Source organism: Benincasa hispida, chromosome 9, assembly GCF_027475165.1.
Source record: "Benincasa hispida cultivar pf3 chromosome 9, pf3_genome.v1.1, whole genome shotgun sequence".
Classification (NCBI taxonomy): Eukaryota; Viridiplantae; Streptophyta; class Magnoliopsida; order Cucurbitales; family Cucurbitaceae; genus Benincasa; species Benincasa hispida.
In genome coordinates this window covers 57,441,193-57,462,961 of record NC_143486.1, presented here as the reverse complement: position 1 = coordinate 57,462,961, position 21,769 = coordinate 57,441,193, and the positions used below count along the sequence as shown (strand labels likewise).

General features: G+C 35.1%; 1 protein-coding gene across 1 annotated transcript; it reads right to left on the bottom strand.

Moving 5' to 3' along the window:
- Positions 1-200: 200 nt before the first annotated feature.
- On the bottom strand, positions 201-17,672 carry LOC120086000 (AP-5 complex subunit zeta-1). The gene is made up of 16 exons (XM_039042372.2): positions 17,381-17,672; positions 17,067-17,207; positions 15,816-15,907; positions 11,998-12,094; positions 10,729-10,772; positions 10,442-10,530; positions 10,246-10,337; positions 10,011-10,157; positions 3,605-3,752; positions 3,416-3,492; positions 2,228-2,299; positions 1,798-1,845; positions 1,578-1,705; positions 1,333-1,492; positions 924-1,134; positions 201-646 (listed from the first exon to the last, which is right to left on the bottom strand). The coding sequence occupies exons 1-16, from the start codon at positions 17,489-17,491 to the stop codon at positions 600-602; spliced, it is 1,704 nt and encodes a 567-aa protein (XP_038898300.2). The 5' UTR covers positions 17,492-17,672; the 3' UTR covers positions 201-599.
- Positions 17,673-21,769: the final 4,097 nt, after the last annotated feature.

Genomic DNA, 21,769 nt, shown 5'->3' with positions numbered 1-21,769 from the left:
TTGAAGAGAATTTTTTTTTTTTTATCTCTTCTAGACTACATCAATTTCTTCGACACGTCAGAATCCTACATAGTTTTTACACCTATTGATATGTTCAGTAACTTAAAGAGTGCCCTTTCAATCAATAGTCTCCATGCATAGATTTATGATTGAAACTGTTGACTCAATCATAGACGCCTTCAAAATTCAACAATTCTGGATAAGGCAACTGTAATAACTGTCATTGCCAATATTTGGTAATTGGTATGAAAATGTTCTTTCAGATTTTAGGGCTGCAAGTACTTTTGGCTATATTGTGAAGGTCACAGGCAAGATTGCCTGAAATAGGTGGCTTTCAACTTCCAAGCTGTTTATGTAATAATTTACAAATAGGTTTCACACCTTTTCCTATATCAATGGGGAGAATGAAATTCAAAAGGGAGAAACTTGTAGGGATGTCTCATGTGAAAGCATCAAATTTGATTAATCCTACGAGGCACAATACCTCAATGTGACTTGCTCGGCGATGAATTGTCCCGTAGCTGGGTGAGTGCTAACCACGAATGTTGACGGATTATCTAAAAATAAGAAATTATTGCTCTATGCAACCTCAGGGTTGATCATCTCCTTGGAAGAATATCTGAAAATGAGAAATCATGGAAAGGACCTGCAAAAGAGAGTAAATATGTATGGCTTAGTCTACATGACATTGATATTTATAGAATATACAGTCAAGCAGCCATGTTGTAAACATAGTATGAATCTGTGATGGTTACTCTTTTTTCTTCTTCATACTTTTGTCCTTATCTTTCATCTTATTTTATATATTGGAGCTCAGAGATTTCAATGTACCAAATTTGTTACATAAGAAAACACAAGGAGAAGGCGACTCCTGGAATTGTAGACTAGAGAGAGAGGATGAAAGGAAACTATAGATCCAAGACCTTCTTGTTCGCGAAGAATGTAAAATGGAATGTGTGCAACCATCTTAGTTCCGCCTTGACTCCAGTCAACAGTGCCTGGATTGTGTGCATCTTCACTGGCAGGTTTCGAAGGCCCCAAAATGGACAAAGAAACTCCAGGGTCACTCAGTAGTCCTAAATAATCGTTCGCCCGAGTCCAGACCCTTGAATCTGAGGTTCGAGATCGAGCTACCTGTTCATGTAATTTAGTTCACCCAAGTCAATAACGTATCCATTTTACCTGCTCTGCAAATCCCCTGCATCTAGGAGCATCTAGTAATGAGGAAAAAGTGGGGAAATGAAAGAACACAATTTTTTTGTTTTTCGGGTCCCAACACAGTTATAAGATTTTGAGATCCATCGACCCAAGTCTTTATGTTGAGAATTAAACCTTTCCCAATGAGACCCGTGCTCTCGGAAGTAATTCACGGTGGTATGTTGCAAGTTTTGCAATGGCAGTAATAACAAAACATAGAAGCCTTGACTGCGATGACTTTCTGAAGCTTTCACCACTGGAATTATCACCCGAGTCTTGTCTCAAACCTAAACGACTATGGAAGCAAACAAAAGAATGCAGCAGATTAAAAGTCGAAAGTTTTGAGACAAGAACGTAAAGGTAGTTCCAACAAAGCATACCTAGATAAAAGATTTTCATACAAAAGCAACTCTAAGCTCTCAAAAAGTTCACGAGCTGCATCTTTGTGAGATCTACCACCCCCGCCATGTTCTCCAATGGCCCAACACAATTGCAATGCCAATTCTGTCTAGAAAGAAGAAACGAGGAAGTAATTCAACAAACAGAAATACTTGTTGCATTTATTTGTTTTATTGGACTATACAAGATGTAAATAACCACCTTTGCAGGATTCTCATATGCTTCACCAAGACGGTCCGTTATAGGCTTCTGCAAAATACCAAAACGAAAAAAGCTATATATATAACACAAAAATTTGATACAGCTAAAAGAATGGTATTCAATAATAAGGCCTCAACACGTATGAACATAAAATGGCATTATGCATACTTCCTTCCAGAGGGTAGATCCACTTACCGGTTAGCCTATATAATATCTCAGTATTCAAACGCACCATCACTGAGGGTGATAAAAACTATAAAAAGAAATGCCCAATAATGAAAGTAGTAAACGATGACCACCAGAATTGTTTAGATATGCTTCACAAATTATCTTTGGAAAAGACAAAAGTAACAGGAGAAGAGCTTATAAGAAGTTACATTGTCATTGATTAATGAAAACATAAAGCCAATAAATTATAAGTACAGAATACCTTGAGAAGTGCAATGAAGGCAGGTGACCGCTGAAATGCAGCAAGCATAAATTCAAGGAGCCTCTTACGAACCTATAAATATAATAAATCGAAAAAGTTCAAATTCTCAACTCACAGTCTAGTATGATCTGCAAATGTTAATTTATGTTCTGGCCAACGAAAGAAATATTTGAAAGTAACAGTATCTATACATATAGATTTAAGGGCAGGAAATACAAAATATATCATACATGGGGAAAAAATAATTTAAGAAACATTTCAAGGATAAACAAAATAAGAGGAAACCCCGGCACTTATAGGTGACTCTCCAATCTCTCTTTCCCTCTTTACTATCGTAGCTTACCAAAAAGTACCTCCTCTCTCTTAAAAGATCTCCTTTCCCACAAGAGTTTAGCTTGTAAAGTTATCTTCTTTAATTCTGTTCCCATTCTTCCCTGTTTCTCTTTTCCCTCTTATATTAACCTTCCAGTCAAATTTCAGCCTCCTTGATTTTGGTCAAGTTTTCTCAAGCTAACCTGATTAGCAGCTTGGTATCAATTTTGTTCATAACCAACCAAAAACGTCAAAGTGTATTCAACTTATTCAGATACCATATTAGTCATATTTCAGATTTCAAATTTGAAAAAGGGAAAAAAAAAATCTAAACTAAACTAAACTGCAAAATTCAAATAATAAAATGAAAAATGTGTATATATATAATGAAAAAGAAAACTGCTTATCCCAATAACAAAAACCTCACGGATTCAACTTGTCTATCTCATATTTGACTATAAGGAGGGGGAAAACCCTACAATATTCAAAAGGAAAATGAAGAACAAACTCGTCAATAGACCAACAAATGAAAAAGGTGTCAAAACATGACCAATCTGAAAAGTCCCTCATATTTGAAGTAAAGGAGGAGAAGAAACCCTACGATATTCAAAAAGAAAATGAAGAACAAACAAACTCATCACTAAACCATAATATGAAAACAGTGTTGAAACGTGATCAATGTGAAAAGGCAAAGTTATGATGGTAAATCGTAAATTGATACTTATATAATATCCACAGGTTGTCTAGCCTTTGAGGTGAAAATGGTAGAACTCTTACTCAATCAGCAGAAAATTACAAGCTATTGAAGTCAGTGTAAAAACAATATGTATCAAAGCTAACAACAAGAACATAACATTATTCATATAGAACGCACACCTTATAGGAGAAATCTTCGTCGGGAAACAATATTGAGTTTCTTGACATAAGAAGAGGAATCAATGCACAGATTAATGCTGAAAAAGAAAGGTAAAATGTAAATGTCAAAAAAAAAAAAAATCTAAGATTTAACTAAAATAAGCAAGAAATTCTAAGATTTAAAGGAAATCTCAAAAAGTTGAATCATACAATTATTAACCTCTCGCAGTGCCACAGAAAAGTAGACATCAAGAATCCGAGGTGTCATGTTCAGCAATTCTTTCAGCCTATCAGATTGAGCGGTATTTAATGCAGTCTTAATAACTGCAGTCATCCCAGGAGAATTCCAATGTCGTTCCTGAAAGAATATTAAGTAGACTAAAACACTTCTGCCACCCAGCAACAAAAGAAAGATTACGTAGGTATAAAGTTTCCCAAGCCCATCCAGCACTTTTGAAGCCAAAGGTGGAAAAGGCAACACTGGAAGCCAAAAAGTCAAACCTCATTTTTAATTCGGAAGAAGTATTAGATAAAGCTTCTGGCAGTTTAACTCCAGCACTTCCATGTCACAACTCAAGGCAAAAATCCTCCCCAAATTTTACCAAGATTAATAAGATTAATTATGATGCAGTAGAAGTCAGATGTGTTAAAGCTCATGTTCCTAGAATTGCCTCTACTAATTTGGTCACTTCAAAATTGGTGAAGTACCCTTTGGAATTTACTCTTATCAATTTTAAAATTTTCAAATTCTACAGTTCAATTCAGAAGATGTACCCCCTTGCAACAATCCTCCAAAAAGCCCACCAAATCATAGTGATTCAGATGATGACTCAACAGCAAGTGTTAGTAGTGAAGAAGAGTTTGAGCCTCAATCAACCATTCCAGAAACTCAAGGTTCAGAAAATCAGTTTGATGAAGCATTAATTGATATGTTTCAAAGCTCTGTAGAGAAATCGGCATTGATAGCAAAACATGTAAGTTTTTCTCCTTTGTCTCCATCTAACATAAACTCAATTGTCGAAATCTGTGGAATTCAGCTAGGATAAGCCTCCATCAATGAAGATCATGTCTTGGAATACAAGAGGGTTAGCTGACATTTCAAAGAGGACGACCTTGAAAAAGTTCTTCAAAAGTCAGAATCCAGATATATTTCTCCTACAAGAAACAAAAAGAGAAGATTTTGACCTGGTTTTCATCAAATCATCGTGGAGCTCTAGAGACATTGGGTGGTCATTTGTGGATGCTTTTCACAAATTTGGTGGAATGATAATATTATGGGATGAAAGGAAATTTTAAATTATACATGTATTAAAAGGGGGCTATATTTTACCCTTTTTGTATGGGGGTTTCCCTCTTGGTGGTTATAGCAAATGTGTGGCTAGGCGTCAATCTGAATATAGCAAATGTGTGGCTAGGCGTCAATCTGAATATAGCGAATGTGTGGCTAGGCATCGATTTGAATATACGCCCTTCTTCTCTTGACGAATCTTCTCTCCCGCCTTTGCCAACTACACCTAGGGAGCCAACGCCTCCACCTCTCCCAATGAGAAAAGCAAGGCTCCGGTTCCAAAGGAGCCCAAGGTCCAAGGTGTCCAAGCGACCAAGCCCACCGCTAATGACCTAAGTCTTCCTACTCCTACTCATGAAGTACGCGGCGGATCTACTATTGGTGAGGTTGGCAGGCGTCAAATTGGTGATAACAATCAACACCATAGTCCTAACACATCTAAGGACGTTGAAGCTGATCAAGATTACAAAGAACGATGCAGATTCCTCTACAATGACCTCCAAGAACCAATCTTGGGAGGCTTTGACGAGTTGTCGCAACAATAGCAAGATAACATAAGTCAACTCAACAACTTAAAACAACAACAAGAGCTCATTAATCAAAAAAATGAGCTACGAGGATTTTTCCAGTGCCAAGTTCAAACCATTCAATGCCAGCATATCACCACAAGGACTTTCATTTGCCAACAAATGTAGAGGCCGCACGAAAAATTCCACTTTATGATGCAATTCTTTCAAGACGTTCTTGCTTGCCTCATAGTTGGACCAGCTGGTCCCTTGCGTCTCCAAAACCCTTTGCAATTTCTAGAGGATGAAAACATACCCCCTCCGGAGCCAAACGACAACGATGTGGGTGAAAATTAAATTTGGGGGTGTTTTGTGAATTTTTTAATGTTTTGTATGCTTTGATCGCATTAGATAATCAATTGCATTGAATTTCGTGCCAAATTCTCAATTTTCTTTGCCTTTTCTTTACGTTTGTCCCCCCGCATATCTTTACTGATTTCTTAATATTCTTCCTTGCTTTGTTGCATTTTATAAATGACCTCAATGATGACGCTCATGCTAACCAATGCGATGATTAGTTATGACTAGTTTTTAGTACTTAGCTTTAGGACTTTGCCTTGGAAACATTTTTTGAAATTAGTATGCATGAAAATTTTATCTCAAACCTCTTTTACGACAACTTTCTGAAGCCATATTATTCGATTTTCAGCAGTGAGGACCTTACTGCTCTCTAAATTTGAGAGTGGGAGAGGTTTGAGCTTAATGCGTTCAAATTTGTTTTGTTTTTGAAATCTCCTTGTCTCATCATATTTTTATCCAAAAAAAAAAGAGAGAGAGCATTGAGATTGAAACTCGCTCGTAGTTGGATGTCCGTATGACACTCATGGGGGCAAGCCAAAACGAAGGTTGAAATTATGATCAACGCAGAAAATAATTGATCGCAACTCCACTACCTGTGTTAAAAGAAAAATTTGCTAAGGCATGAGTTAAGTCTGAAAAGGGTGCCTTGCTCGTAGTTGGATGTTCGCATGACACCCGTAAGGGCAAGCCAAAACAAAAGTGAGATGCCTGGATCAGCGCATAACCTAATTAAAATAAACACATCAAGGAGAAACTTTTTTTATTAAATTTTGAACCAAAAAAGCCCATTTCTGAAAAAAGACATATAAGATAGCTTTGGAAATGAGCAAGGGATTTTTGAGAAATAAGCTTGCCGCATCTAAGGGCTGGAAATATTTCCATAGGTAGAAGAATAAAGTAAAGGAAAAATATTGGTCTAATGAATCTCGAATAGGAGGTATTTTGAGAGGTCTAACTAACGCGTCAAAGCAAGTTGAGACATATTAGGACTTTAAATATATGGTTGAGGACAAGCATTGTTTTAAATTTGGGGGTGTGATAATTTATAGAAATACAAGTTAATATTTTACCTCTTTTATCTAAAACAATTAAGAAAAATCATAGAAAATGTAGCTTGACAAGGAAATCATGCAATTAATTACATTATGCGATCACAAGCATGCAAAATTCATAATTCTTGAAAGTTATAAAAATTGCGCTTTTTGAATGCAGAAATCTACTTAAAACAAAGCGATGAAGCAAGTTGCAGCCGCGTGAACACATAGAAAAATCTTGACGCCCAACTTGGAATCGCATAGTTCTACGCAATAAGAGGAGACATGATATTAAATGCAACTGACGCATGGGCGGTGGAGGTCAAATCAAAAAGATCAAGTTGGTAGCTGACGGGAAAGGTTCGCGATAGAGCCAATGAACTTCTGATGCAAGGCAAGCGGCGCGACAGGGCATGGAATTTAATGCATGGTGTCAACTTAATCATTAGTGAGAGACACAGAAGACTTCTTATTGACGCCTATAAATAGCCCACAAGATTTCTATCTAAAAAAAATAAGAGACTTAACCGAGAAATTGGCCAAACTCTACAAAATCTCTATTTTTCATCCATAGACACTTTATTCCAAGCTTTCCTTTTGAGAAATCTTGGGTGATAGCTCAAGATTTCTATCCGTAGAGGAGAAAGAAAGACATCACCTCCCTCACAACCACCATGAAGCAGACACACAAGGAGCCGGAGGGCGCAAGAGATTACAACCTACGGCTTGATTCTCTATCCTTATCTCACTTTCATTAATATTTGTATCCTTGTGTAAAGTTGAAAAACTTCCGTTATCAATATGAATGTCATCATATTTTCTTATCTATCCATCTTCTTACCATCAAGCATGAGTAACTAATTTCATAATGAGTTGAGGAAAATGAAACTAACATGTACTAAGTAAAGCATAAACTTGCATTCAACTTGTTTAATGCGTGCTTCATAAACTATTTTGATCAAATTGAAAGATTGCTCTTAAATAGAACTAATCACTGTTTGAAAAAACAAGGGATTTTAGATTTCATTAAACAAGAAAAGAAATATTTTTAGAAATAAACATACATCTTTTGCACGAAACACTCATCGCATGCATCCTAGAAATAGGATATTGTGTCTAAACACACTGAGAAGTGTAGCTTATGATTATGAGTAAATTGCTTGAACACATGGCTTATGCATTGCTTAAGTGTTAATGGATATTTTTCTCAGCCCTACTTCATTCATTGAAATCTTACATTTCTCTCTGCGAGCTGCTTCATTCTAAGTTGTGATAATCATCGCATCTCATTCATTTATTTTAGTATTAGCGATAGATAGATAAACCAATCCACCACATATTTGGTAACAAATCGTGTTAAGATCAAAACAAATATTTCGTCGTATCATTAGAAAGCAATCCCTGAGTTCGACCCTGGACTTACCAGGACTAGTTAAACTTGCACTTGGGTTTAATTAGATAAAACAATGCATTTATAAGTTTGAGAAAGCATAGCACAGGATCATTTTCAACGCATCAATAGAAATGCATCATAGAGTCTAAGATATAAGATACAAAAAGGCCTCTCGCCCACCCAGTGATTCTCCCAAAAATAAGTATTCCCTCCCCTCCCCCACGATACACTAAATTAAACCCACAAAAGGCAGGAGCACTTTTCATATATCCTTCCATAAATTTCAGCAAGGACCTTTAGACCCCTATGACAACCACTCAAAAGGATGGAGGCCGTAATTGCTTACAATAATCTTATGCCATAGAGAGTTGGGCTTAGATCAGAAGCACCACAACCACTTAGCTAGTAAGGCCTTGTGAAACCTGAGATTTCCAATCTCAAGACCTTTTTCAATAGACTTCTCAAGCTAGGTTGCAAGTTGAAAAGTTTGCTTCTTTCGAATTGGGCTGTGGAACAAGAATCTCTTTCTGGAATGACACTTGGTTGCACTCATCCTCATTAAGTTCTTTGTTTCCAAGCCTAGCTCGTATTGCATCAATCCCTAATGGAGTTGTTTCTGATTATTGGGATTTGACTACTCGTTCTTGGTCCATTAATTTTCTAAGGTTACTGAAGGATGATGAGATGCAGGAATTTCAGAACTTATTGGCAATTTTAGAGGGCCAAAAAGTAGTTGATTGTGAAGACAAAAGAATTTGGAGTTTGGAATCTACTGGTCAGTTTTCAGTTAAATCTCTATCCAAGCATCTGGCTACCTCGTCTCCCATGAATGCAAGGTTCTATAAAGCCTTGTGAAAATCATGTTGTCCTAGAAGAGTCAATATTTCAATCTGGGTGATGTTATTTGGAGCTCTTAATTGGTCTAAGTGCCTGCAAATAAAGCTTCTGGTCACTCATTATTACCTTCAATTTACCCTTTGTGCATGGACAATGGAGAGGACTGCCAGCACCTTTTCTTTGAGTGCAGTTTTTCAAATAATTTTTGGAGGAAGTTATTCTTACATTTTAATTTGCAGTGAGTTTGGTGTAACTCCTTCAAGAAGAATGTTATGCAGATTTTAGTCAGGCCTCGATTAAAAGTTGTTCCTCATCTTCTTTGGGTTAATGGAGTCAAAGTGGTTCTATCAGAAATTTGGTTGGAAAGGAATCAAAGAATTTTTCAAAACACGGCCCTTCCTTGGATGGAGCATTTTGAGATTGCGAATCAAAACTTCCTCTCGGTGTTATCTATCAAAATTATTTACTGACTACTCAATTCAAGATATTAGCTTAAACTGGAATGCATTTATCTTCTCTTAATCAATTTATATTGATTTAATGATGTCTTGGACTAGTTTTGTTCTTATTCCTGTACCGTTAAGACATTGTGTCATCTTCTATTTCCTTCTATTAGTAGCTTTTTTTTATTGGGATGTGATGTAGGCGCTATAGGTGCGTCAACATAGTTGAGATATCCGGATGCGCCTGCTGATCCTCTCATCTTCTAGCTTATTATATTTCATTGTAATTTGAGCATTAGTCTTTTCATTTCTTCAATGAAAAGTGTATTCATCCTTCTCCATTGAGGGTCCAAATTCCTTCTCAGCCTCTATTTGTTCTTATTTCTTACGGTTTCAATCTTTAAAATTCAAGTCTCGGGCTTTGTTTCCCCATCATTGTTTTCTTATTTAATTAGCCGCATAAGGAATATTTCCATATAATATGCTGGTCAAGGCACAAATAAAACAAGCAATTACGGGCTATGAATATAATGCTAGTGTTTGTGCATGACAATCTGCAGAACACAGCCATATGTAGATTCTTTCCATAGCCATACAAAATGAAAAAACAGCATAGTAGATAGTTTAGTAGATTCATATTTGTGGAGCTTATTTAAATTATAGTATTCTCATAGTAGTCTTTGTAAGTGCTATGATATTTCCAGTTAACCCAGTTACTAAAATGTAGAATATAGACATAGAGAAGGAACCCGTACCGAGAGACCATCGTTTTCATCCTTTAAAAGTTCGAGGAAGAGAGGATCAGCAACATCTAGTGTGCTGCTATCCTCAGATTCAGAGTCTCCTCCTCCATCCCCGATGGTTGAACCAGTGTAAGCCTCATCCATGAGTGCAAGTAGCATCTGCAACAAAATATAACATGAGGATTATAACATATTACGTATCAGACTTTATTCATGGGCTTTTTGGAAATTTGAATTCTGATATAACCTCGGGAGCTTTACTCTTCTGGATTGAAGCTATGCTATTTCCAACTAGTGATCCAGAGCAGCGCTCTACCCTTTCCAATGCGACTACCAATACTGTAATCAATTGCCGACAAGAAGTTGAAAGTTGGAATCAAATAACAGTCACATGAATGAATGGAAAAAAAATACAAAGGAAAGACCCAGGAACATAAACTCACTAGGGAAATCCATGAGAGATGGAAACAGCGGAAGAAAAGACCCAGGAGAAATCAATGCTGGAAAGATTTTCAAAAATGGTCTCTCTAATCTGCAAGCAAGCAACTGCACCAATTAGCTGTCGTCCACAAATTACATCAAGTTAAACAATTGCCAAGAAAAAATCTCCAAAAAGTTCTGACCCTGAACTAACTTTGGATTTCTAAAACTTGTTCATCCGGTAAAAATAATAAAAATAACATTTGAGAAAATAGAACTCAAACAAAAACAATCGTGTATAACAACTCACTTTTCTCCATTCCACGCAATCAGCTTTAGCAGCAATGGAAAGAACTGCAAATATATCGATCTGAATTAGTGGTACATCTTTCTCCTAGTCTCACATCAAATTCTAATCAGTGAATGGCCAAAGAAACCCCCGCTGTGGTGAGCACATGTTGACAATAGTGGGTAAAAACTTGTGTTAAAGTGTTGATATAATTAAATTTACTCCAACCCATTCGCTAAGCTTTTGGGTTCATTTGAGATTCATTTAACAAGGGCAACATTTGTCGATTTGGTAGCCATCAAAGGGGAGAACAAAATGTCTAGCTCAGGCAATCAGCTCATATGTAAAATGAAGATTTTATCTGGGAAGAAAATAGAGAAATATTTTAATTTTGCCCAAATCATACCTGCCATGCTTTTTGCAAATATCTAAACTAATATTAATACCAGATTTTTAAGTATATGCTTTTTTTTCTTTGATAAGAAACAAATTTTTTTGATGTATGAAATTTACAAAATAAGGACAATAGCTTAAGCTAGTAGAGTTACAAGAGATTACTCCAATTGGTCGAAAGAGATGTACGGTTAAAAGAACTAAAGAAAGATGTACATTTGCACTAAGACATAAGAAGGTAGATAATACGTTAAAAGAACTGTCAAAAGATCCTCTCTTTTCGTAGAAGAGGCAGTTGTTCCTCTCCTCCCAAGAACTAATTATAGTAGATAAATATAGGTCACAGTTGGAATGCTAATAATCTATAAATAGAGGTTTTCCAATAAAATATTTCATAAATTTGATTACCAAACTTTAAGAAAATAATACTTTAGAAGAAATAATTATTAATTTTAGACTAACATTAATAAAGCAGACTAAAATAGATAGCTTAAAATCATTATTAATTATTGGGGTTAATCATTAAGACCAAGTAAAACAATTACCATCAGAAAATATAAAATAAAAATATGCACGCACTTAAAAACTTAAGAACTGTATCCATAAAATGCTCGAAGGGAAGTGCCACTTATCCAGCACGTTATATGGACATGTCTCATTTACTTTGGATTTATATGTAGCATATAATTAGAAAAATTCAGAAACAAGTCGAGGAAAGGTAACAATGATATGAGGTAAAATTTGTTTCCCCTGTATGTTTGAAAAGTATAATGCATTTTTGTTCTTCAAAAACAGACTGAAGAAAATTGTCCATAAAATTGGGTGTTACCAGTTAGACAAAATAGAAATTTATTCTTATTATGAGTGAAAAATTAGAAAGAAGTTAACGACTCATACCTGTGGCAGCAGTGTAGGAAAAGAAGTAAGAAATTTATTCCGATTTGCATTCAGAAATTCTAAAACTGCTTCTGCAACAACTGGATCTGCAAACTCACTGTAACCATATTAGAATAAGATCAAACGCGCATTATAGTCTGCATATCAATGTATTGTAGAATTGAAATTAAGGGTCTTTCCACCAAAAAATTCTACAAGTAGGAAATTATTCTGATTTTCATTCAGAAATTCTAGAACTGCTTCGCAACAATTGGATCTGAAAGCTCAATGTGATCATATTAGAGTAAGATCAAAGGGTGCATGATGGTCAGTATACAATATATTGTAAAATCGAAAATGGAGGGTCTATGAGAAGACAGTTGTGCAATGGCACTATACCTTAGCATCTTGGAACTTGATTTTTGTTTTTGGGATAAATATTTTTTTTGTCCCTGAGTTTTTAGAAAATAGGTGCAATCGATCCCTAGGACTTTAAATTAGCTATTTTAGTCCCCGAGTTCTAATAGATAGGTTTAAAAGGTCCCCAGCTACCGTAATTAGGTAATTTTAATTATATTTAATATTAATATGACATTTTTTTAAATAAAAAATTACAGAATATTTTTCTCTATCCTCTCCTCTGCCTCTCTTTGAATTAAACTATATTTTAGAAGAAAATATTAAATCGTCTTTTGTTGTTAAGAAAAAGTAAATCATAGATAGTTGCTGGAAAGTGAAAAGAGAAGTGGAAAGTTGAGAAGGAGAAAATGATGAAAATGAAGGAAAGGAGGGAGCGGTGGGAGCGGCCGGAGGAGAGGAATTAAGGGGAAGAGAGAGGAGAGTTTGTGAGGAATTTTTCTAAATTTTTAGATTTAAAAAATGTCAATGATGTAAGAAGAATATGTTTAATTGGGTAATTAGGTAATTTCTAGGTTATTTCCCTTTTTACCCCCACTAGTAATAAAACTCTATGAATAGGAACTTTCCACTCTTGTATCAAACACATTATTCATTCTAATAAAAGATCCACGATCTTGATTCTTGGAGAGAATTCTCCTTTTATCTCCTTTAGGCTACATCAATTTGGTACCAGAACATCCGTTTGAGCCAACATTGACTGTTGCCGATGGAAGACTAGGAAACTCTTGGCGATGCCGATTGCAAGAGGGAGCTTCGTGAGTTGTACTCGTTGCCAAACGACACACATCTAATTAGGGGGAACCCTTGAAATTCCAAGAAAGAAAGAAGAAACTGAAGATTTATCAAGATTTTGCAAGAATGTATAATTATCGATTAAAGAGGACATCCAAGAAAAAATTAGCAGTTGGTATAGGCAAGAAAATCAAATTTACTTCCAAAAACAATGCTGGAATTCTGATTCAAGTGATTCAGAAGAAGAATTCCAACATACTAATTTTGTCCATGCTCGATTTTCTCAAAGAACCTATCATTATCAACATTAGAAATTTGATTCTAGTGATTCTAGTGAATCTGATGATGTTTCCAAGGCAGTTTGAGTCGGAATAAGAAGGCGACAATATCGAAAAAGGGCCTAACGATCCAATCAAACCCATTTTTCAAGAATTCAACGTAAAGATTAGGAGTTAGATGAATTAAAGAATCAAGTATGGATCTTTACAGCCCAAGAAGAACGTTCAAGACTCAAAATTGTTCTTTTGGTTATGAAACACGGTCGAGAAAGGTTGAGTCAAGAAAATCAATGGAGAGACCTATATCCACTACGAGATTGAGGCATATCCAAGAATCCAACAAAATGACTACTTTGATTCCGTAGCATTGGAGGAAATAAAGAAAACAACAAAAGAAATCTAACATTCATAAGGAATGACTCAATATATTGATCAACTATCAATTCATTTGCAAGAGTTCAAGAACGGATTGGTTTCACATACCAATGAAAAAACAAAGTAATCACCGTTGGAAAATTTTCAAATAGAAAATCTTGAAGAAAAAATTGAAGAAAAACAAGAATTTGAAGATGTTGATTTGGAAATTGTCGTAAGTGAAGAACAAAAATCCAACAACGAAGATGGAAGAGAAGTATCGAACACCGAGCAAGAATCAAACAAGAACAATGACACATTGATTGCGGTGGAAATGGATCACTAAACTGTCGAAGAACTTGAAGCGAATGATAAAGAAGACATGATTCTTGAACGATTCTCTTTGGAAGGTGGTTTTTTATGATCGGTCCTTTGAATACGGTTTTGAATGAGCTTGAAGGAAAAATCTTTTGTGGGTTTATGGCCGATGGAGAAGTTCATCTTTTGGTGGTGTATTGGATTTTTTTTCTTGAATTTATCCCTTTGATCATAATATTTTTGTTCAAATGTTCGGTTGGTTTGGTCACACTCCATTGAACAAGTTTATTTCATTTCGTTGTTTGCTTCATAAATTTTTTCTTTTTAAAACTCAAGGACGAGTTTTCTTTTTGGAGGGGTAGAATGATGTAAGAAAAATAGGGATTAATTGGGTAATTAGGTAATTTCTAAGTTAATTCCCTTTTTACCCTTACTAGTAATAAAACTCTATAAATAGAAACTTTCTCCTCTAGTATCAAACACATTATTCATTATAATAAAAGATCCACAACCTTGATTCTTGGAGAGAATTCTCCTTTTATCTCCTTTAGGCTCATCAGTCATACAATATTAAATATAATTTAAAAATACCTTATCACTATAGCTGGGAGCTTTTTAAACCTATTTATTAAAACTCGGGAACTAAAATGGCCAATTTGAAACCCTAGGGACCAAATGCACCTATTCCTAAAGACTAATGGTATTTATCCCTTTTTTTTTTTCTCATTTGCATAAAGTGAAAACATTCATCAAGAGATACAGAAGTTCAAAGAGGATGCAATTACTTGAGAAGATAAAAACTGGATCAGTTTAAGAACACAAAGATTCAACAGAAAGCAAGCCACAAAGAAAGAGTAAGTTGTACAGAGATAAACTTACAAGTGAAAAGTAATCTGAAAGAGCTATACAAGGCAGGATCCCAATTACTGATTTAGTTAGTTTGGTAGTTAATTGTCTGTATGCTTGTGCATGTGTTGTCCTAGGCTCCTAACCAGTTCCTTTATTTTTAGAAGCAGGGTAAGTTAATCATATGCTAAGCACTCAAATGTCTATAAACTACCATCTTAAGCCTTCCTCTACGAGGTAATCCAAGGCCCGGAGAGTTATGGGGGCCTATTCTCGAAATTGCTAACAAATTGTGAAAAGGGAGAAACTTCTGTGTCTCCAAAGATAGGGCACACACTTTAGCCAACGTGATTTTATCATACATACAAAATTGGGGAAACAGTTTCCTTGGGCATAACATTGGTATGCATGATTCTTGTTCCTCCTTATTGGTTTCAGGGACCTCAGATTATAGGTTGAGGAACCTTTTCCAGCCAAATTTATCAATGATATCCAGGATCATTAAACAAAATTCATGATATCCAGAATCCAAATAGAACCCTTTTCAAAGAACATGGAAACATAAAATGTAATTATCCCCTAAATGATTGAGAACCAAGCAAGATATTCAAATATTTAAACAATTTAAAGAAACAACTTCCATACAATTCTGTAGTACTGATTCCCCTACATAATGAATATAACCATTTTGCATTTATTCTGTTCATAAACCACATAAGTCAACTGTCGCAAGTAATTCAAAACCTTTAACTTTTTTATTGAAAATTCAAAGAAAAGCTTGTCATAAAAAATATTAATGGAGCAGAGATATGGATTTTTATAATCAATATTTTGATGAACATAAATAACACCGAGTAGTTAAGGACATAATTATATGAAGCCTATGCTTACCGGCTCAGACATGAACGGAAAAATGTCTTCAAACTGGGATCAGCATCATGTAAGACTACTTCACCAAAATCAATGAAAAATTGAAGAATGGCCTGAAACAAGTGCAAAAATATTAAAAGATAACTTATAACAACATCTTAGCATCTGATTGTTAGAAGATATGATGTAAAGGATTTTTGACATTAATAATCTTCAAGAATCGAGAAATCAAATGTAGAGGATACCTTAATGACCCTACACTGTAATAGCATATATCCACTAAAAAGAACGTACAGCAAAGAACCCAAGGAAAAGGTATCCTCCAGTCTAGTAAATTAACAATAAAATAAAACTGAACTCAAAACTCCTCAAATTCACCTAATGCTTTATACAAAGAAAAAAAGTGGGGCCAAAAAACCTATGGTCAAAGAAGTCATAAAGAAGACAATTGGACAAGTAAATGGAGATTATCCTTTTTGGTTTATAATTAATGCAACCTAGCATCTAAGAGATGAAACTCCAAAAATAGTCAAATACTCAACAAAACTAATTCTGCTCAAACGTAGTAGTGACAATATAATTGATTCTTCCTTCATTTATAGAGGAAGTTAATCCACTAAGTAAACAAATTACTTACAAAACAACCAATATAAAGGATTCACATAAAATTATAATAATAAAAAAGACTATCAACCTAAACCAGCTACATCAATTTCCTTCTTGAATAATAACATGCCCTCGAACTTAGTGCGGTGAGGGGATGTGATACGAAACAAAGAACGTTAAAGGCTGAAATTTCACTTCTGGTAAGGAAGAAATGCTCCAACTGAAAATGAGATCTTCAGACTATCGGAACACTGGTCACCAATAAATCATCCACAAAATAACTATAAATTGATAAAGCCATATTAGGGCCTGCAGATTACGCAATCTCACACTTGAAAAGCATAAAATCCAAGATGAAAATTTCCATCCAAGATATGAATTTATCTTAATTTGACTAAACAGTACTAAAATAGTGAAGGTGAAGCCTATCGAAAAAGTAGTCATTTGAATCCTCCTTTTTTCTTAAAAATGAAAATGAGCCTCTTCATTAATAAGATGAAATGAGACTAATGCTCATTTTTTACTCCTCTCAACAATGCCCACGAAGCATTCCTTGTCTGCAGTTCTAATAGATGGAAAATTTGCCCAAAAGAAAAAAAGAAAAGAACAACCATCCTATAGTATTAAGACCTATGAAACGTAAATTTAATAGACAAGAAAGCACACCAGTAAGAGGAGGCCATTGGAAGTTCCAGATTGAGACAGGGACGACACTGAACGCTGAAAAATCTTGTTAAACTGAGGATAAACCCGAGCCACCAAATCCTCAGAATTCTCAGCTTTGCACAATTCATATAGCCTTTTAACCTGAAGAAATTTGCATACAATTCTCATAATTTTGCGGAAACCCAATAAAATTTAGCTCGCATTGATCAAGAACAGCAGACAGTAAATGAGCATATTAAGAAAGTAGAGTACTCAAACTATATCCTCCATAAATTTCTGAGAAACACGAAACGAAAAACAATAACAGAACTCACTGATTGAAGGATATTAGGATCGGAAGCGGGATCGTTGGCAACATTCGAGTCTCTAGCACTGTTGGATAAGGTTCTGAGATGAAAATCCCAATCCCGATCTCGATCCACCATTTTTCTGAATCAAATTCGGAGAGAAATTAGAAGAGAGGGTGATGCTGCTTGGGTCGGGGAGCAGTCTTTTTCAAAATGTGAAGACTAGAAAGGCAATTGAAAGTCCTACAAATAAACAAAAAATATAAAATATAAAACTCAAAATAAACATTTTGAAAGCCATAAAAGTGAACCAAAATCTAAATTTAAAACTTAAGCCAAAAAATTTAATAAATAAAATCTTATCATAAGACTCTTTGAATTGACTTTCTAATGGTTTGTTTGTTTCTTAGATATTGTCATGGAATTTCAAATAGACATTTAATATACGTGTGTGTTTTAGAGGATTGTTTTAGAGAATTTCACTTTTTAAAATCTAGAATATTATTATTCATTGAAATTTAAAACTCATGGTTTTTAAATACCCTTCATACTTATGGGATTTTTATATTTGGGGATGAGCCTAATTAATTAATAAACTAATATCAATTAATTATTATTATTAATTTTAATTAATTATTTAATATAAAGAAAAATTCTTATAAATAGAAAAAAAAAACTCAAACTATTTACATGTATAGCAAAAAAAAGTCACTAGCAAGCACCATTCCCTTCTTTTGAAATTTCCTAAAATAATCTTTTTACATTTGAACTTGGCGCACACGTAATCGACGATGACTTCGGCGTCTTCTGCTTTGAGTGTGGTGACTTCTTGCCTTCTTCTTCTATTGGGATTAGTGTCCTAATTCTCCCGGAGTCTCGTAGTTTGTAAACAGTTTATACGCATTGTTATTAATAAAATAAATGTTATTTTATTTGCATTTACTCATATCCAATAAACTAAGATCCGTGGTTATTTCATGTAACTTAAGCATATATGTGAGACATACAAGTGGATTATGCCTTAAGTAATAACCTAAATGGTATGTAGTATAAGGATAAAGGAGGGATACCTTATCTTGGTAACACTACGGATGCGGCCCACTTTGTAGATAGTTACAAGTGTTGTAACGTGCTACAAATGGTCTGATCCTGACCATTCATGTGGAGACATGCAAGCGGGGGTGTCTTATACAAAGAGTTTGTATAAGACCGGACCACGAGATGATTTGTCTCTTTATATAACGTCGTTGATAATTCAGACTTACATTTCACTAAAATGGCCATAAGTGACATGACCTTAATCCAGAGTGTTTTGGGAACTCCTACCTATGAAGGCGGTCCTTTGATTAGTATGGGTGAGAGTGGCCAGATTGCCAACTTAACAAGCCTACCTTTTTGGGAATTTGTCTGGTTGGGGAGCTGGGAACTCAGGTACACAAAGACAAAATTCACTCCTTCCCCGAAGCAGTGGTAAGTAGATAAATTGCTCCCTTAAGGGCTGATTCCGGGTCTTGAACATAATGGTCACACCCTCTCTTTGGAAAAGAGGACTCAGTCATAGTAGGACTATGACTTATTGTTCATTAGAGGAATCAGTGATACTTAAGAAGTTAGATGTAACTATAGGGGCAAAACGGTAAATTGGCCCAACTGTACTTACGAGCGATTTGTGAAGGGTTATCGCACTATTGATTGGTTATATGGACAGAGAAATATATCTGTAGTGAGAAGAGTGCAGCTGTCGGTCTTTAGTGGAGTGCCCGACAGTTAACAGATGGTGGATCCCGTGACTAAAGAGTTTAGTCAGTTATTTACGTATTGTTGGAGCTTCAAGCTACAGGTCCATAAGGTCCCCTTGGTAGCTCAACGGGTTCAAGTTGAGAATCAGATTTTGGGGTTAGTTTGAAATGTTCAAATTAACAAGAGGAAATTCAATTATATTGATATAATTAGTGTGATGTATGAGATACATTAATTGGAGGAATTAATATAAATATGATTTATATTAAGTACCATAAAATAGAAAAAGAATTATGGTTTATATGTTTCATATGATGAAATGTTAAAACTATAGGTTATAAATATAATATGATAAGTTGGTTATCATATTTATTTATAACATATTAATTATATGATAATTATTTCTTTTTCTCTAATAACCGATTGAGTGTAGGGTTATTGAAAGTTTTATGGTAACCATGAGATAAAAGAAAAATGGTTTTCCCAAATTAGTAAGTTGATCCATTCATATAATTCTCATGGAAAAAGCTATCAAGTAAAAAAGAGTTTTACTAAGCGATAGCGTTGACATAGCCTACACGATCGCTTAGAGTTGATTATACCATAGTTACTCAGTTGATCATTGCTACACGATCGAGTAGCAAAGTCTATGCGATAGGCTTGTTTTTTCTAAACGATCAAGTACATCGTCTATATGATAGACAGTGTTTATATTTCCCACTTACTTGATCGTCTATTCGGTCGCATACCTCCAGTCTTCCTCAATCCAAGATAATATACAGCCTATAACTCCTGGATTCTCACACTGAGAATACCAAGTAACACTTGTGGTGGTGTTCTACATCTATTCGTGAATCGAGTTGGATCGATTGGGTTCGAGGAGCATCAAGTTATTCGTGTTGTTTGTCGCAGTCTATTCGTTGCATTCGTGTGCTGTTTTTAGACGCATTGGACTTCGTTCAAGGGATTCTTGAAGAATGGTTCTTCAAAGGTACACATACTCTATCCCTTATATATATTATAGCATGCTGTAATTTTTATTGATGCATAATTGTTATTTTCCGGTTAGACTGTAATTGTATGTGTTCATTCGAATGGAATTTGGAACGATCCACTTTTGCTGCCCATGGAGATCTGTGTTTTTTATTTCCTTCAATTGGTATCAGAGCCAGGTTGTTCTGATATTCCAAATACCATTTCTGTATTGAACTTCTTTTACAGTAGTGGTTGGTTTTAAGTTTTCTACAATGCGTTTAAGAGTTAAATGTGTTTGTGGATGTGTTGATGAATGTTTACGAGATGGTTGCCTCTATTTAAAGCATTCTTTAAGTTTACAAAGTGTTAATTTGTAAGGGTCCCTACGTTTTTGGGCATAATTAACAAGCAATCAAGTCTATATTTAAAGTGTTTGAAGTTGTTTGAGTCATTCATGATGAAGTTTCGAAGCATGGAGATGCAGCTCTCATCAAGGAAGAAGACCAAAGGTTGGTCGTATCGTGTAGCCCAGGCTAACGATCGTTGAGATTGGGCTAAATGATCGTGTAGAAAAGTTCTACCCGATCGTGTAGTATTTACTAAACGATTGTTTAGCTAATGCTAAATGATGGGGTAAAGAGTTTACTCTATCATCTAGTATTGGTTGCTCGATCATGTGGACGTTAGAGGTAAACGATCGCATAGAGTTTTTGACACTCATCGTTTAATAAAAGGCGTGCACATTAAACGATCGTGTAGTTCAACATGCTTCATCGCATAGTCACTAACTACACGAGCACCCAGTATATGATACCTTATGCTTGCTCAGCAATCGTTTAGACGATTATGCTTCACCGCATCGTTGTCGTTTAGTTGATCGGCTTGCGTTGCATGATGCGCGCTGCATGATCACGTAACCTTCATGCTTCATCGCATAGTCAAAGGTACACGATTGTTGCTAAACAATCGTTTATGCTCATACAACGTTGCTAAACAATTGAGTAAAGAGTTTACTCTATCGTGTAGGTGATCACAAGGATTTGTTACAAAATCAAGGAGACGTGAGCTTTACCCGGACGGTTCAAGGCTCGGTTTGCCTGTTTGAACTGGCTCATTGCTCTTTGTAATAATTAGCTTTTTTTTTTTTTTTTTTGAGGATTTGAGGCTAATTATCCCGATTCATCAACTTTTACTTAATGTACATGAGATGTATGTTTATATGCCATAGTATATGATATATAGATTTAAAACCTACCTTAGGTTATGCATTTTATTCATGCATCATATATATAAGTGCTATAATATAGTTAATGGCATGATGAAATTACAAGATAACATGCTCATGTATCATGAAATATAAGAGTTATATTTATGCATGCATTAAGCATATTCATGCATCATCTTTATAGAAAGTTATAGTATAAGGATGTACAAGAGCATGTATGCTTGGTTCATTGCTTTGTTATATAAGTGTTGTATAAAAGTAGCAATGAATGAACAATGCATGAAGCATGACACTTAGGTTTATTTATAAGAGTTATGAATGCCTTGTATGTGTTTCTTTGCATTGTGGATGGTTTTAGTTGTTTCCTGTTATAAGTGTTATAATGGAAATTAGAACTAAAATCAATAAGAAAGAGTTGCATGCGAACTTAGATGAACTCATGTTTTAAAAGGGTTTTAAAATTGGATTGAGATAGA

What these genes read in the sequence shown, in the direction of transcription:
- LOC120086000 (XM_039042372.2), bottom strand. Translation starts at nt 17,491, where the DNA reads ATGGTGGATCGAGATCGGGATTGGGATTTTCATCTCAGAACCTTATCC. An exon ending in ATCTCTCATGGATTTCCCTA is followed by an intron (nt 10,338 to 10,441) that starts GTGAGTTTATGT and finishes AATTGATTACAG; the next exon opens with TATTGGTAGTCGCATTGGAA. An exon ending in ACGAAGATTTCTCCTATAAG is followed by an intron (nt 2,300 to 3,415) that starts GTGTGCGTTCTA and finishes TTATATTTATAG; the next exon opens with GTTCGTAAGAGGCTCCTTGA.